Source organism: Lithobates pipiens, unplaced genomic scaffold, assembly GCF_037356315.1.
Source record: "Lithobates pipiens isolate NorthernLeopardFrog02 unplaced genomic scaffold, aLitPip1_a1.2 Scaffold_10, whole genome shotgun sequence".
Taxonomy (NCBI): Eukaryota; Metazoa; Chordata; class Amphibia; order Anura; family Ranidae; genus Lithobates; species Lithobates pipiens.
This window is the reverse complement of record NW_027507686.1, coordinates 50,104,647-50,119,711: the sequence shown is the minus strand read 5'-3', so window position 1 is coordinate 50,119,711 and position 15,065 is coordinate 50,104,647. Positions and strand designations below refer to the sequence as shown.

General features: G+C 40.8%; 1 protein-coding gene across 1 annotated transcript in view; it reads right to left on the bottom strand.

The window, feature by feature from the left end:
* CDYL2 (chromodomain Y like 2) overlaps positions 1–15,065 on the bottom strand; it is a 153,391-nt gene that overhangs the window by 66,437 nt on the left and 71,889 nt on the right. Inside the window, exon 2 of the mRNA XM_077454563.1 lies at positions 4,200–4,767. Within this exon, the coding sequence (XP_077310689.1) occupies positions 4,200–4,767 (568 nt within the window). The remainder of the gene's footprint in view (positions 1–4,199; positions 4,768–15,065) is intronic.

Here is a 15,065-nt window from a genome sequence, read left to right as displayed (position 1 = left end):
GAACAAGCAACTGTAACAGCATTCCTAACCTACCAAGAAATTAACTGTTTTTTGAAACCATGAAATTGAATGGTTTAGTCCAGCTTTAAAGAGGAAGTAAACCCTGATGGGTTTACTTCCTCTTTCATTCCCTGCAAAGGTAAAGCATAATGGATTACTATGCATCGCATAGTAGTCCATTATGTGTCACTTACCTGACACAGGAGCCAGCGAAGTCACCGCTGTACCCTGTAGTCCGGCGCATCCATCTTCTCGGTGGGTCTCACCGCTCCACCGCTGTCATTCGGCAAAGCCGCGATGAAGTCACTCCCGCGCATTCGCACGGGAGCCGCCCCTCGCGGCATATCCCTGTAGACAGCGGTGCCTGTCTTTCGGCAAATATCTCCTAAACCATGTAGGTTTAGGAGATATTTCTTGGACCTACAGGTAAGCCTTAATCTAAGCTTACCTGTAGGTCAAAGTTGGTTGTAAGGGTTTACAACCACTTTAAATCATAGCAATAAAAACTGACCGTTGTGAACACCATGACCAGTGTAACATGGTTTGTGCAAACTCTAACTGCCACTTTTGCTAGAAAGTTTAACCTTTTACAGGAAGTGGAAAAAGATGGAATCTAGTCTACTGGAAGGAACAAGAATTATGAAACTAGGTGGTTTAGAAGAAAAAAACTGCCGTGTGTTCATGACAGACTTCTTCATGCGTGTAATTTCTAAATGTTGGCAGCACACACAGAGCAGTGTCTATCTGGTCAGTACTTCAGTATTTCATCCTGACATTATGTAGAGCACCAGTGCACAAAATCAACTCCTGTTGGTTATCGGAAAACTCAACTGGTCAAGCAGGAGAGGACTAAAATAAAGATGTTATACTTACCTAACAATGTTGCACAGTACCTCCTCGTTTGCCAATCCCTGCCAGTGCTGTCCACTCCGCCTCTCCTCCGAGAGCCAGCATGAAGACATCCATGCGGGCACACTCCCAATCCGGGCTCTGTGTGTGGGGGCGTATGGCTCCCACTGCCCTCGGTGTCTTCTGTGAGGCCAGAAAGAGAGGCGAGCAGTGCTGCAGCTGGGATAGCACTGGATTGTGAGAGGAGGCAGGTAAGTGTTTTGGGATGAGGGGAAGAACAAGTAACAGGTAGAATTTTACCTTAATGCATTAAAGTAAAAAAAACAAAAAAAAACACTAATGCCGTGTACACACGACCAGACTTTTTGACAGCAAAGGTCAGACGGAATGAGTCCGTCGGACAATTCGATCGTGTGTGGGCTCCATCGGACCTTTGCTTGCCAAAAATCCGGCGGACTTTAGAAATGGAACATGTTTTAAATTTTTCCACCGGAACTCCGCCGGACCGATAAAAAAATCAGTTCGTGTGTATGCTAGTCTGACGGACAAAAACCGACGCTAGGGCAGCTATTGGCTACTGGCTATGAACTTCCTTATTCTAGTCCGGTCGTACGTCATCACGTTTGAATCCGTCGGACTTTGGTGTGATTGTGTGTGGCCAAGTCCGTTCATTCGGAAAGTCCGTTGGAACTCCGCCGAAAGTCCGTCGGACAGACCTAGTCCCTCGAAAAGTCCGGTCGTGTGTACGCGGCATTAGACTTTAGAACCACTTTAATGCTGCCTATTAACTGTTGAAGTGGCACAATTTCCTGTTTAGGAGAACAGTCATCTAAGATGCTTAGTTGTGTGCTGGGTGACCAGTCTTCTGAACTTCTCCACATACTGGTGTTCAAACAATAAAGCCCCATACATACCATCAGATTTTCTGATGATTTTTTCCTTCAGATTTACCAGAACCATGTAGTATAGGGGCCTGCCTGATTGCATACAAATTGAAACTCCTAAGGTTTGACCTCATATTATATGGTTTTGGTAAATCTTGGGTCTTAAGGGTCATTTAGATTCCTAAAATGCAGTGCATTGGCTTTAAAAAAAAAAAAACCTTAGCGACTAACCTCTGTAGCTGTAGAGCAATTCAATCTCAAATTTAACATAAAAATCCCTACAACCCTTCCAATTATTCTCAGCCGTTCACCCTTCTCACACTCCGAGGGCTCCTGTCCTACATTTATATTAGAAATTAAGTGCACTGCTAGGACAGGGGACAGGTGGAGCTGAGCTGTATTAAACAATCAGTTCAGTGTTTCTGCGGTAAATTGGAGGATAAATAACTCCACAGTGCTGGCAGATACCAAGGTTAATGAAGACTTCTTTTAAAGCTCATTTACTACTTGTTAAGAAAATGCAAATGGTTGAAAGTTCTAAGCATGGAGAGAGGTATACTTTAAGGCCTACTGAATGTAAGCATCCATACTTGTTCCTTGTTGCCACGGTAGCTTTAGCAAGTTAGGTAGTGGAAGATTTAGGTGTGAGCAGCACAACTGTCTTTAGGACCTCTCACCATTTTTGAACACTGAATTCCAAGGAGATTCAAAACACTATCTAGTCCAGCTCGGTGTCCATTAAAAAATGTTTTTATAGCCAAAAAACTTATTTTGGAAGAATTAGAACGCCTGTCACACTCTGTATTAAGCTGGCCATACACCTATAGATTATCTGCAGATTTTCTATGGTTAGATGGAAAAAGTGGGAGATTCCTCCATCCACACAGTTTAGCGAACATGGAGAAATCTGTTGCACTTTTTCCATCTAACCATAGAAAATCTGCAGATACTCTATAGGTGTATGGCCAGCTTAAGTCCTGGTAAGTATTAGAAAGTGATGAGAAATTACCAAATGGTTCCAACTGTCTAAAGCCCCATACACATTATAAGATTTTCTGCTGATTTATTCCTTCAGATTTACCAAAATCATATAATATGAGGTCAAACCTTAGGAGTTTCAATGTGTATGCAATCAGGCAGGCCCTTCTATTATATGGCTTTGGTCAATCTGAAGACAAAATTCAGCAGAAAATCTGATAGTGTGTATGGGGCTAAAGACAGAAATTCCCTTCACTTTGAGATTTTCTTTCACGTCCTGTTTTTCAAGGACAAGCATTTACTGGGCCACAGACAGCCCAAAAAAAATAAAAAATTACAGAGATTTTAACCATTCCCGACTCTGCTCCAAAATCTATAAAAAAAAAAAAATAGAAGCATTTGCTTTATATACACTTTAAGGTCTGCTGCACTGGCAAATATGGAGACTTCCACTGCTAGTCCTGTTGACCTAATCACTTAATAAAGTACTGTATGTAAACTCAAAATTCTTACGTCAGATATCACTTGCTACATGCTTGTAAAGTATTTATGACAGATGATCAACATACATGACAGCCATGAAACTAGCATTCTCAGAACTCTTTCCATGTGATGATCTCCCTGGTGGTTGGTCCAGCACTGTCACAACACATGAGCCACATTCTCTTCCCTACTTGGAAGCACAAGGTCAATTCTTTGCTCCCAGCAGCTGAATGGAGCAGCAGGGGAGTGATGGAAAGGTGATTATGTGCTGCTTGGGAGGAGTGTGGGATTAAATCAAACATACTGCTTTGCCCTGCAGGTTTGCTAGAAGGGAATGGTAGTTGGGGCTAAGTTAAAGAGGTTGTAGCCCTTAAAAAAAAAAAAAAAAATCTTGTTCCTTTAAAGCAGGTTAAACAGTATAGTGCTTATGCCGTCTAATCTGAACCTTTCTATGCTGTAAAAAAAAACCTGACTGATCCTACCTGTTCCTGTGTCCCCCTATGTAAACTGACCACAGTAATCATGGCTGCTGATCCATGATACTGCGGTCAGTTTACATGCCACTGTCATCACGCCTGTCAGCTCGTGTGTGTGTGTGTGTGTGTGTGTGTGTGTGTGTGTGTGTGTGTGTATGATCTCCTCCCCTGTTATACCAAGGTATACTATACAGTGTAAATGTTTGTTTAACTAACGCTGCTAAATACCTTCTTTCAGATCGCCTCTGTGCGGTAACGTGGCCTCCCGCAGCTCTCCTGCTATGATCTAAGGGCTACAGCGGGAGGGGCTAAGAGGACAGCACAGCTGTCAGCTGACCTTCCAGCTGATGTCAGTGGTAGTATAACCAAGGGGCTGGCAGTAATTCTACTCTGACTTTAAAAACACTTTAACAACAAAAGCAAGGCTTCGTGTCACCCGTCCAAGGTATCCTTCAAAAACCTCCTACCTACTGCTTTAAAATGAACAGTTTTCAGCTCACTTTTCCAATTATACAAACCAGCCACATACCTAATCCATTGACTATGGGTGAATCACAGTCCTCCAGTCCACTTTGTAGACCTTGTGTGCCTTTGTCATCCTCAAGGTCATTTTTTCCCTGCTCTGATCCATTTTCAAAGTGCTTATCCTCTGTGTGATTATTAGGGTCCCCATTTTCCAGGGGTTTGATCAGTGGCATTATTTGTAGTCCACTAGGAGTAGTTCTGTAGGTTAAAGTTTTTGTCGATCTGTCCCCGGGGTTATATTTGGCTGTGCATACCTTCTTCTGCTTTTGAAGTGCGTGTATTCTCCTCCTTTTCTGTGCGGCCCCCCGTCCTTTGCCAGAGAAAGGAGACCTGTGAGCTATTTTGTCAACAGAAGACCCCCTTAAGAGCTTTGAAGCCACTGCCTGCTTGCCGGCTTTGGCCCGCCTGTCTCTGCCCAAGTGCAGTCCATTAAATTCATCGATAAACTCCTCACAGTGTAGTAGGTGGTGGTCAGGTTCCCAAGTGTCTTCACTGCTCCCGTAACCTTTCCATCGTATTAGGTATTCCCACTTCCCTTTTTTGCTCTTTCTTTTGTCAACAATCCTTTCAACCTAATAAGAAACATGACAGTTAGCATAGGTTCTTTTCAGAAAGTTTTAAAGAATGGTGTAAAATGACAATATTTAAACACGTTTGAAGTATTTGTTCATAGCATCAACCAAATAGATAACAGCTTTGGGTGTTTTACCAAAATATACATTGATCAATAGAGAAATATAATAAACAAAACAAAAATCCAAAATACCAACTTATTAATTCTTCCCTAGAGCAGGGGTCTCCAAACTTTCTAAACAAAAAGGGTCAGTTTACTGTCCTTCAGACTTTGAGGGGCCGGACTGTGGCCATGGGGAGTAGAAATTGTCCTGGGGTCAGTGGGATTAAACAGTGCATCTTTGGCATTCGGGGAGGAATAGTGCCCCATCGTTGGTGTCAGTGAGTGGAATAGTGCCCCATTGTGGGTGTCAATGGGAGAAATAGTGCCCCATTGCTGAAGTCAGTAACAGAAATTATGCCTTATTGTTGGTGTCAGTAAGAGGCATTGTTTATTGAATCAGTGTAAGGAAAAAGTGCCCCAAGGGCCAGATAAAGGAAAGTAAAAGTCCACATTCAGCCCTCGGGCCACAGTTTGGAGACCACTGCCCTATAGGCTCATACTTTTTAAATTTTTAAACATAAACACCACAACAATAGGCACATATCACTGTGGCCACTATCAATATATATGTATTAAATATAGAGTTGCAACTCTATAACATACTACAAAAAGGTAAAATATGAAATATGAATATAACTCAAATAGTGCATCAAATAAATGCTTCTAAGTATTAGATATAACTATAGAGCAGGGTGCCTGCTTCAGTATAATAATGTAGTGTTTTTGTAAAGGAATAAGCACAGCCTATAGAATTTAAGGTTAATCCAGCAGAGCAATGCAGTCCCTAGGATTAGAGATGCAGGACATCTTCATGATGAGCAACAGACTCAATAGGATCACCAATACTTGGTGAACATTCCCCCAAAGGCCAAGCACTCTTAAGGCAATCCTGCAATTGTGTAAATTCACATGATATGCCACAGGGGCTATAATCAATGTCTATATTTAGTCAAAGTTCCTCCAGAGACTAAACACTCTTACAGTAGCCCACCAACGATGCAAACTCAAAAAGATCCTGACGTAAAGCTCAATCCTCATATCTCATATCTCAGCACAAGGCAAAGCCAGTGATGTAGGCTCTAACAAAAAAGGGGTCTTGCCTTCTTCACATAAATAATCATTATAAAATGAACACATACTTTTTACAAATTACATTGTAAAACAAGGTTTATTAAATGTTTCCAGACCAAATGTACAACAATGGATAGATAAGTAATCATCACATTACATGCAAAGAGCCTTCATTACAGCCACATCTTGGCTTACACTAAAAAGGTAGAGTGGGAAAATAATCAAAATATCAAAAAAGCATACAAGAGACAGTATAGATAGGTGTAAACTACAGTATACAATGCAATTTGAGTGCCAAATTTATCATAGAATCCTGCATATTACAAAGTTATCCCACTCTTTTTGAAATCTAGAAAGTCACCCCTATGTTGGAAAATAACACGCTCTAAGCAAAGCATATGGCCCATATACAGGTCGTTATTCTTGAGTGTTTGGTGGTTGCTCAGATTTCCAATATTGTAGTATAAGCTTCTTGGCTTGGAATAGAGCTCTAGAAACAGACCCTTTAGTATAGTAAATTATCATATATTTATGTAGGTTACCCAAAAGTATAGCTTGGATGTAATTTTACATCAATTTGAAAAACTGAATTTATAGTTTCATTAAAACTCAACCAGCATCTGTGAAGCTTTGGGCAACACCAAAGCATGTGTAAAAGGTCACCATGGTCCCTAGGGCACTTACTACAGGGGGAGGTCTTCAAAAGCCCTATTTTATGTAGTTTAGAGGGAGTACAGTGAGCATGGATTAAGACATATTATTGGGAAAGTCTTTGCCTTCCATTCAAGGAGCTCAGCTGAACAGATTTCAGAGCACTTTCCTATTGGTTGCCTTCAAGCATGCCTACACCCCTCTCCCACCTCTGTGCAATACTTTACAGGAATAATCCTCTAGGATAGGATTACAGGAGCATCACATAGCAGTGTGATATAAATCCTCTAGTTGTAGTGGTATTTGTCACTAAGCTAAAGATGGGAGTAGGAGATAGATGCCAGTGCCCAGATGGCCCTTGGGCTGACAATGCATGTCTAAGTTGCAAATAATAAAAATGCATGGAGTTTAGGAGGTAGAATCTAGAGATTGTAGTCCGAAAAGTCGATCATAGCACCATCATTGAAAACATGGCAAAGATGAGTAGGCCCCTAACTTTTCCATTTGGCAACATACTGTAGTTTTAATAGCTTGGGGTGGGCCTCATTGCACCAAATAGGGGCATAACTGGTAAAACCTTATACCCTGTAGTTGTGTAGCTTTACTCCAGATCTTGTGCATTGAAATATATATCAGATATAATTTGTTAGATTTGCATAAGTGAAGAGATTCTAAACCCTCAGGAAGGTCTGGAAAGTGTGTAAAATCAAAATCATGGGCAGTGTGGAATCCACAGAGGAATAGGGTTCAGCTGCAGACCACCACGCATATGCTGCAGTTGGGCCACTAAATAGTACACCCAAGGGTTGGGCAGGGCAACATTCTTGCACTATCTTTGGGGGCCTTGTAGTTGTTTCAAATTTATCCTGGGTGACCCATCCCTCCACAACAATGTTCTAAAAATCGAAAAAAATATAAAATTTGAAAAAAAAAAAAAAACTTTATGAAAAATCCACAAAGGCACGACCCTTGGAGTATTTTGCAGGAAATATGGCTGGAGCATAATCAAGGATAACCACAGACTAGTCCAAATGCCAACTTTATCATGAAAGCTTAGTAATAGGAGCATAATATTGTTAGTAAAATAATCACAGCATAGTGTACAGCAGATTTTAACGCGTTTTGGCCATAAGTGCCTTGTTTACAACCAAAATAATATTGTTACTATTGTTAGTGAAATAACAGTAATCAGTGAGAGCGACACCATGCCCAGGTATCTGAAGGAAGTAACTTGGACCAGACAAAAGAAGAAAAGTAATGAATTAACTGTGCCATCCAGTGGCAGCAAAGCAGATTTGGACAAATTCATTGTGAAGCCAGAGTATCTATCGGATGCTGAAATATATACTCTGTGATAGTAACATTAAATGTAGTATAAACACCACAAATGCATCTAGCTATGGACAGCATTAACTCTCACTGCACCCTGGCCACAGAAAAATCCATCCCAATCACAATAGAGTCTTGGAATCAGGAACGGAGATGCAAATATAAGAGAGATGCAGAAATCATAGATGCTCAGTTCTATTTCTCAAACAATAGATTGTGACATTAAAGGGGAGTTCCACCCAAAAATAGAACTTCCGCTTTAAGGGAAGGTGACCCCCTGACATGTCCCATTTGGAATGTCCTTTGTTGGGGGGGAGGGGGAGGAAACCCTCTAAAAAGAGAGTTTCAGCTCCCACTTCCGCCTGGGGCTCTGTGGAGCTGGAAGTCAGCCCTCCCTCTTGGCAATCATCTGGGACATGTCACAGGTCCCAGATGATTGCCCAGCCAGTCACAGAGCGCCACAGCTGGGTGCCCGCAGTAGTGCTGCCGGCATCGCAGAGAGGGAGAGATGGGCGGGGCTTCGTTCCCCCCGCAACGCTGGACCCTGGGAGAGGTAAGTGTCCAATTATTAAAAGTCAGCAGCTGCAGTATTTGTAGCTGCTGACTTATTTATTTTTTAAGCGGAACTCCGCTTTAAGCAGGATGCATCATGAATAAATTGTATTATACCTCACCAAGATCCAAATGGCATGATCATAAAGTCCATCCAAAATAAATGGTCACAATATATGGCAAAGAAAGGGACAAGGCCAGTGTCCCATGACATGTTTAGTCACTGCGTGCGTGTAAAACTTTCTAAAACAAAGAGCCAGTTCATCATCATTAAAATGGTTGTAAAGGCAGAAGTTTTTTTTTTATCTTAATGCATTAAAATTAAAAAACCTTCTGTTTGTAGCAGCCCCCCCCCCCCAGCACCCCCCTTATTACCTACCTGAGCTCCTTTTCTCTCCAGCGATGTCCACAATCCTCTCAGCCATCCAGGATACTCCTCCCGATTGACTGAGACAGAACAGCGGCGCCATTGGCTCCAATGGCTGTCAATCAGCCAATTAGGGGAGAGAGGGGATGAGGCCAAGTCAGGGGGCAGACTTTGGCCAGTGGAATTAGAAAGGGCCCCAAGCATGAGTGGGTGTAAACAATGCCCCAGGCTCAGCGGTCAATGTGAGTAAAAAAAAAAACCTAGTGGCTGTACCTCATGGGGGGGAGGAATAATGCCCCACTGTTGATGTCAGTGCAAAGAATAATGCCGCAGTGTACATATCAGGGGGAGAAATAGAGCCCTATCAGTGGTGTCCGTGGAAGCAATAGTGCCCCAAGGGCCAGTTAATTGTTCAGTTTCTGGAAAGGGCAGATATGGTCTTGTCAAGTGCTTGACAAGGAGGAACCCCTTCAAAACGCGTTGCCGCCCCTCCACCCAATGTATGATCCAGCCAGCAGATAAAACAGCAGCGTAGAGTTGTACATGGAGCAAGTCTCAGCGGGCATTGATGAGTACCGAGCTTGCCTTGGGACTTAACTATATCGACATCTAGCTGTCTAAATAAGAGTTTGCTATTGTTTTAATAAAGATACAGTTTTTTAATCCGATCCTGCACTCCTGTCCACTTTTGTCTTCTGTGTGCTAGCTACGACCAACCCAGGTCTACAGGAAGAACCTTCAGGAACTTAATGATTTGTTGCATTGACCATCATTAGCTAAATTCTTTTGATCATTCTGGACTAATAGCATTTGGTACAGTATTGTGGGCTTATAGTTTTTGCTATTTCTATTAGATTTTTTTTTTTTGCCAATTTGCAACCAATATTATATATATATATATATATATATATATATATATATTTTTTTTTTAACATCGAACTTGGAAAAAAAAAGTACAAATTATGTAATACAATACCCCTGAAAGAGCTCACAACCTCATATCATGACCATTTTTACACATATAGGCACAGAGAAAAGGGAGCATCCAGAGGAGACCCATGTAAATACTTTAGATAAATTCATTACCTTACCCGTTCTGCCCTATTATACTTGTACTACAAGTACTCATTGTGCACAGTAGAAAAGATGCATTTTTCAGCATCCTTGCTATGTTTAGCTACTGTGTCAATTGAATCTTCACAGACATATGGAATTCTGTGTGTGCAGAGTTCACACATTACCATTATTGCTTTATATTTATACAGTATTAACATGTTCATCACTGATTCACAGAATACCAAACCCACAAAATAAATCTACAAAGATTAAAGCAGACCTTCAGTCATTTTTTCAATTTTCCATCTATTAAATCTTCTGCCCTTGTTGTTTAAACTTTGGATAGTAAAACATTTTTTTCTGCCAGTAAATGCCTTATACAGCCCACTTCCTGTTTCTTGTCTGGTAAAAGGCCTAGGCTTATGACATCATGCACAGCTCTCTCACTCTTGTGAGAGTTTGTAAGGAAGGGGTGAGTCAGAAAAGTGCCAATGAGAGCTGCAGGGCTGCAGAGCTGGAGGTGTGCCTCTGTGTGTCTGTCTAAATCCAGGAAGTGAACAGGTAGAAGCTTCAGCTGCCCACAGTTAAAATGGCTGCAGCCAGACTTACTGGAGGGAGATTTCTGCAGCATTTTTGGCAAGTACAGAATCACAGTATATATAAAATAATATGCAAAGTGGTTGGAGGGAAGCTTCAGAATGGCAAAGATGTTTTTTTTTTATTATAAATTATATGAGCAGACTGCAGTTCCTTTTTAAAATAATTTAACAGACACAAGTCATAAAAACGGCCTGCATACAAATGCCTAGAATCAAAAGGTAGCAAGCAAAATTTAGTGAGCACTAAACAATTTGAGCAGCCACTTACTACCACAGATTGAGAAAACATGCAGTGCCTTGAAAAAGTATTCAATTCCCTTGAAATTTTCCATATTTTCTCATGTTACAACCAAAAACGTTAATGTATTTTATTGGGATTTTATGTGATAGACCAACACAAAGTGGCACATAATTGTGAAGTGGAAGGAAAATGATAAATGGTTTTCAATTTTTTTTTTTTTTACAAATAAATATCTGAAAAGTGTGGTGTGCATTCTTTACTCTGATACCCCTAACTAAAATCCAGTGGAACATATTCCCTTCAGAAGTCACCTAATTAGTAAATAGAGTCCACCTCTGTGTAATTTAATCTCAGCATAAATACAGCCATGCTCTGATGCTCTCAGAGGTTGGTTAAAGAACCTTAGTAAACAGCATCATGAAGGCCAAGGAACACACCAGACAGGTCAGGGATAAAGTTGTGGAGAAGTTTAACCACTTTCAGACCGGACCAATTTGCTGGTCAAAGACCAGACCACTTTTTGCGATTCGGCACTGCGTCGCTTTAACTGACAATTGCGCAGTCGTGCGACGTGGCTCCCAAACAAAATTGACGTCCTTTTTTTCCCACAAATAGAGCTTTCTTTTGGTGGTATTTGATCACCCCTGCGGTTTTTATTTTTTGCGCTATAAACAAAAATAGAGCGACAATTTTGAAAAAAAACGCATTATTTTTTACTTTTTGTTATAATAAATATCCCCCAAAAATATATATAAAAACATTTTTTTCCCTCAGTTTAGGCCGATACGTATTCTTCTACATATTTTTGGTAAAAAAAAAAAATCGCAATAAGTGATTATTGATTGGTTTGCGCAAAAGTTATAGCGTTTACAAAATAGGGATAGTTTTATAGCATTTTTATTAATAATTTTTTATTATTTTTTTTTTTACTAGTAATGGCGGCGATCAGCGATTTTTATTGTGACTGCGACATTATGGCAGACACATCGGACATTTTTGACACATTTTTGGGACCATTGTCATTTATACAGTAATCACTGCTATATAAATGCAGTGATTCCTGTGTAAATGACACTGGCAGTGAAAGGGTTAACCAGTGGGTGGCAGTGTAGGGGTTAAGTGTTCCTAGGGGAGTGTTACTAACTGTGGGGGGGTTGGGCTTTCATTTAGTGTACACTGATCTCTGCTCCAATCACATGGAGCAGAGATCAGCGTCACTAGTTGCTAGGCAGAATAGACAAATGTTGTTTACACAGCATTTGCTCTATTCGGCCGCTCCGTGAGACGATCGCGGGGATGCCCGCGGTGATCGAGTCCGCGGGTCCCGCGACCGGACTCACGGGGGTCCCGACCAGCGCAGGAGCGCGCCGCCGGCGGCGCGCTCCCAATGGCAGGGCGGCATTGAATATTGGACGTACCTGTACGCCAATATGCCTGCCCGTGCCATTCTTTCGACGTACATCGTCGTGCGCTGGTCGGGAAGTGGTTAAAGCAGGGTTAAGTTTGAAAAAATATTCCAAGCTTTTAAGATCTCACGAAGCACTGTTCAATCCATCATCCCAATATGGAAAGAGTATGGCACAACTGCAAACCTACCAAGACATGGCCGTCCACCTCAACTGACAGGCCGGGCAAGGAAAGCATTAATTGGAGAACCAGCCAAGATGCCCATGGTAACTCTGGAGGAGCTGCCGAGATCCACAGCTCAGGTGGAAGAATCTGTCCAAAGGACAACTATTAGTCGTGTTCTCCACAAATATTTACGGAAGAGTGGCAAGAAGAAAGCCATTGTTGAAAGAAAGCCATAAGAAGTCCTGTTTGCAGTTTGTGAGAAGCCATGTGGGGGACACAGCAAACACGTGGAAGAAGGTGATATGGTCAAAATTTTACTTTTTTGGCCTAAAAGCAAAACGCTATGTGTGGCGGAAAACTTAGGAGACATCCCCAAAAAGACTTGCAGCTGTAATTGCAGTGAAAGGCGGTTCTACAAAATATTGACTCGGGGGGGGGGGGGGGGGGGGCAGAATACAAATGCATGCCACACTTTTCACATATTTGTAAAAAAAAATTAAAACCATTTATAATTTTCCTTTCATTTTTCACAATTATGTGCCACTTTATGTTGGTCTATCACATAAAATACATTTACGTTTTTTTTTTCATTGTAACATGACAAAATGTAGAAATTTTTCAAGGGGTATGAATACTTTTTCAAGGCACTGTATATGACGGAAAAAAAAAAAAAAAAGGTCATTACTCCAGGTGCTTATAAATCGGGAGTTGAGGACACCCATGGACTGGAAGGATGGGGATGATGCTGTATTTATCTAGCTTATCATCTGTAATACATATTTATTTTTATGGATTATTATACTTTTGTGAATTGCTCAATTATTGCACCACACCCAGTTACCTGAAGGGTTAAGCGGAAGAACCTGTTATCGAACGAAGGATATTAATAAAATGTAACCCTTTATTACAATGACAGCAATAACATGAGCCATGTGACAACCATAAAATGATGACCTGAAATATAATTTAAGGGGTTGTGTCAGGCTGAAAATTAAGAAAAGGAGAAACAAAAAAAACAGCTATTCTCAGTTTGGCTTTTATTTTCTACGTGTAATATGTGTGTCTTACTGCTAAAAGTTATTACAGTACTTAAAATCCCATGAGACTTTTTATGAGATCCTTTAACCACTTCAATACCGGGCACTTATACACCTTCCTGCCCAAACCAAATTTTCAGCTTTCAGCGCTGTCGCAAATTGAATGACAATTGCGCGGTCATGCTACGCTGTACCCAAACAAAATTTTTTATCATTTTGTTCCCACAAATAGAGATTTCATTTGGTGAGATTTGTTCACCTCTGCGATTTTAAATTTTTGTGCAACAAATAAAAAAAGACCGAAAATTGTGAAAAAAAAGTTTTTGTTTCTGTGAATTTTTTTTTGTAAATAAGTACATTTTTTCTTCTTCAATGACGGGCACTGATATGGCAGCACTGATGGGCACCACTGAGGTGGCACTGATAGGCGGCACTGATGGGCACTTGTAGGCGGCACTGATGGGCACTTGTAGGCGGCACTGATGGGCACTTGTAGGCGGCACTGATAGGTGGGCACTGATGGACGGCACAGATTTTTATTGTGCCATAGAGGTGCCAGTCAGTGCCCATCTGTGAGCATTAATTGGCATATGTTGGGCATTAATTTTCACATGGATGGCCATGGGGGATGTACCTGGCCATCCAGATGTTGGGTGCTTCCCAGGTGGTCCAGTGTCCAATGTGGCGTCGGTGGGATTTGTAAGCATTAGTTCCCAGGGGTTGTTAACATTCAAAAGTCCAGCACTGCTCCTTTACTAGCCAGATACAATCATGTCAATGAAGACTCCTTCAAGTAGAAGTGAACATCATCCGGCAATGCCCAAGATACATTGGGTATTGGAACGCTTTACACAGATACGCATATAGTGGCTTCCTCTGCCATGCCATAAGACGGCCCTGGCACACAAGCTCTCTCCATCACTGTGCACTGCTTTTTGGCTTGTAGGCAGGCCGTAGTTTAAGAACAGTTAATGCTGACTGCTACTGCTTGCAAAAAAATAAAAATACTGACTGTCAAATTGCAGAGTGCACCTACTGAATTTTTTTATTTTTTTGTGGGTTCATGACTATTAAGATGACTAATATTTTCACATAGAAAAGAAAGCAATTTCATAAACCATAAAAAATAGGCTTTTACAATTAAACAATGTGAAGTGAATAATAACTCTTTGATTACATTAGTTTAAGGTACACTACACAATACTGAAACTCTTGAGATGGGGAATGCAAATGACTCATTTGCTTCAGTTTTTCTTCCCGACATAACTGTACTGCACCTTCTTTTATAGAATAAATTAGGGATGCAGAAAGTGAATAGAACAAAACTCAGAGTTTATTTTAAACATAGCTGTGGCCATTGTAGGATTTTATTAGTAAATCACCAATTGGTTTTACTTTTTAAATAAAAAGGTAATTTAGATTTTTGTCTTACATATTTTTAACAAATTAAAACGTCATTCCAGAAAGGTCATCCACATTCTACAACCCATTAAACACTCACGGCCCTAGCATCAGGTGTTCTATCCTGATATGTCCTGTTGATGAGAATATTAGCACAGCCAAAAATAAAATAAAAATCTTGCCTTCCTTACCCTTGTGATAATTTAACATTTTTTAAAAGTAAAATATTTGCTGAAAATAGAAGTGTCTCCAACTGGAAAAAAAAAAATATTAGATTTTAAATGAACATAAACTTCTTGGCCAGGCAAAAATAAGGCA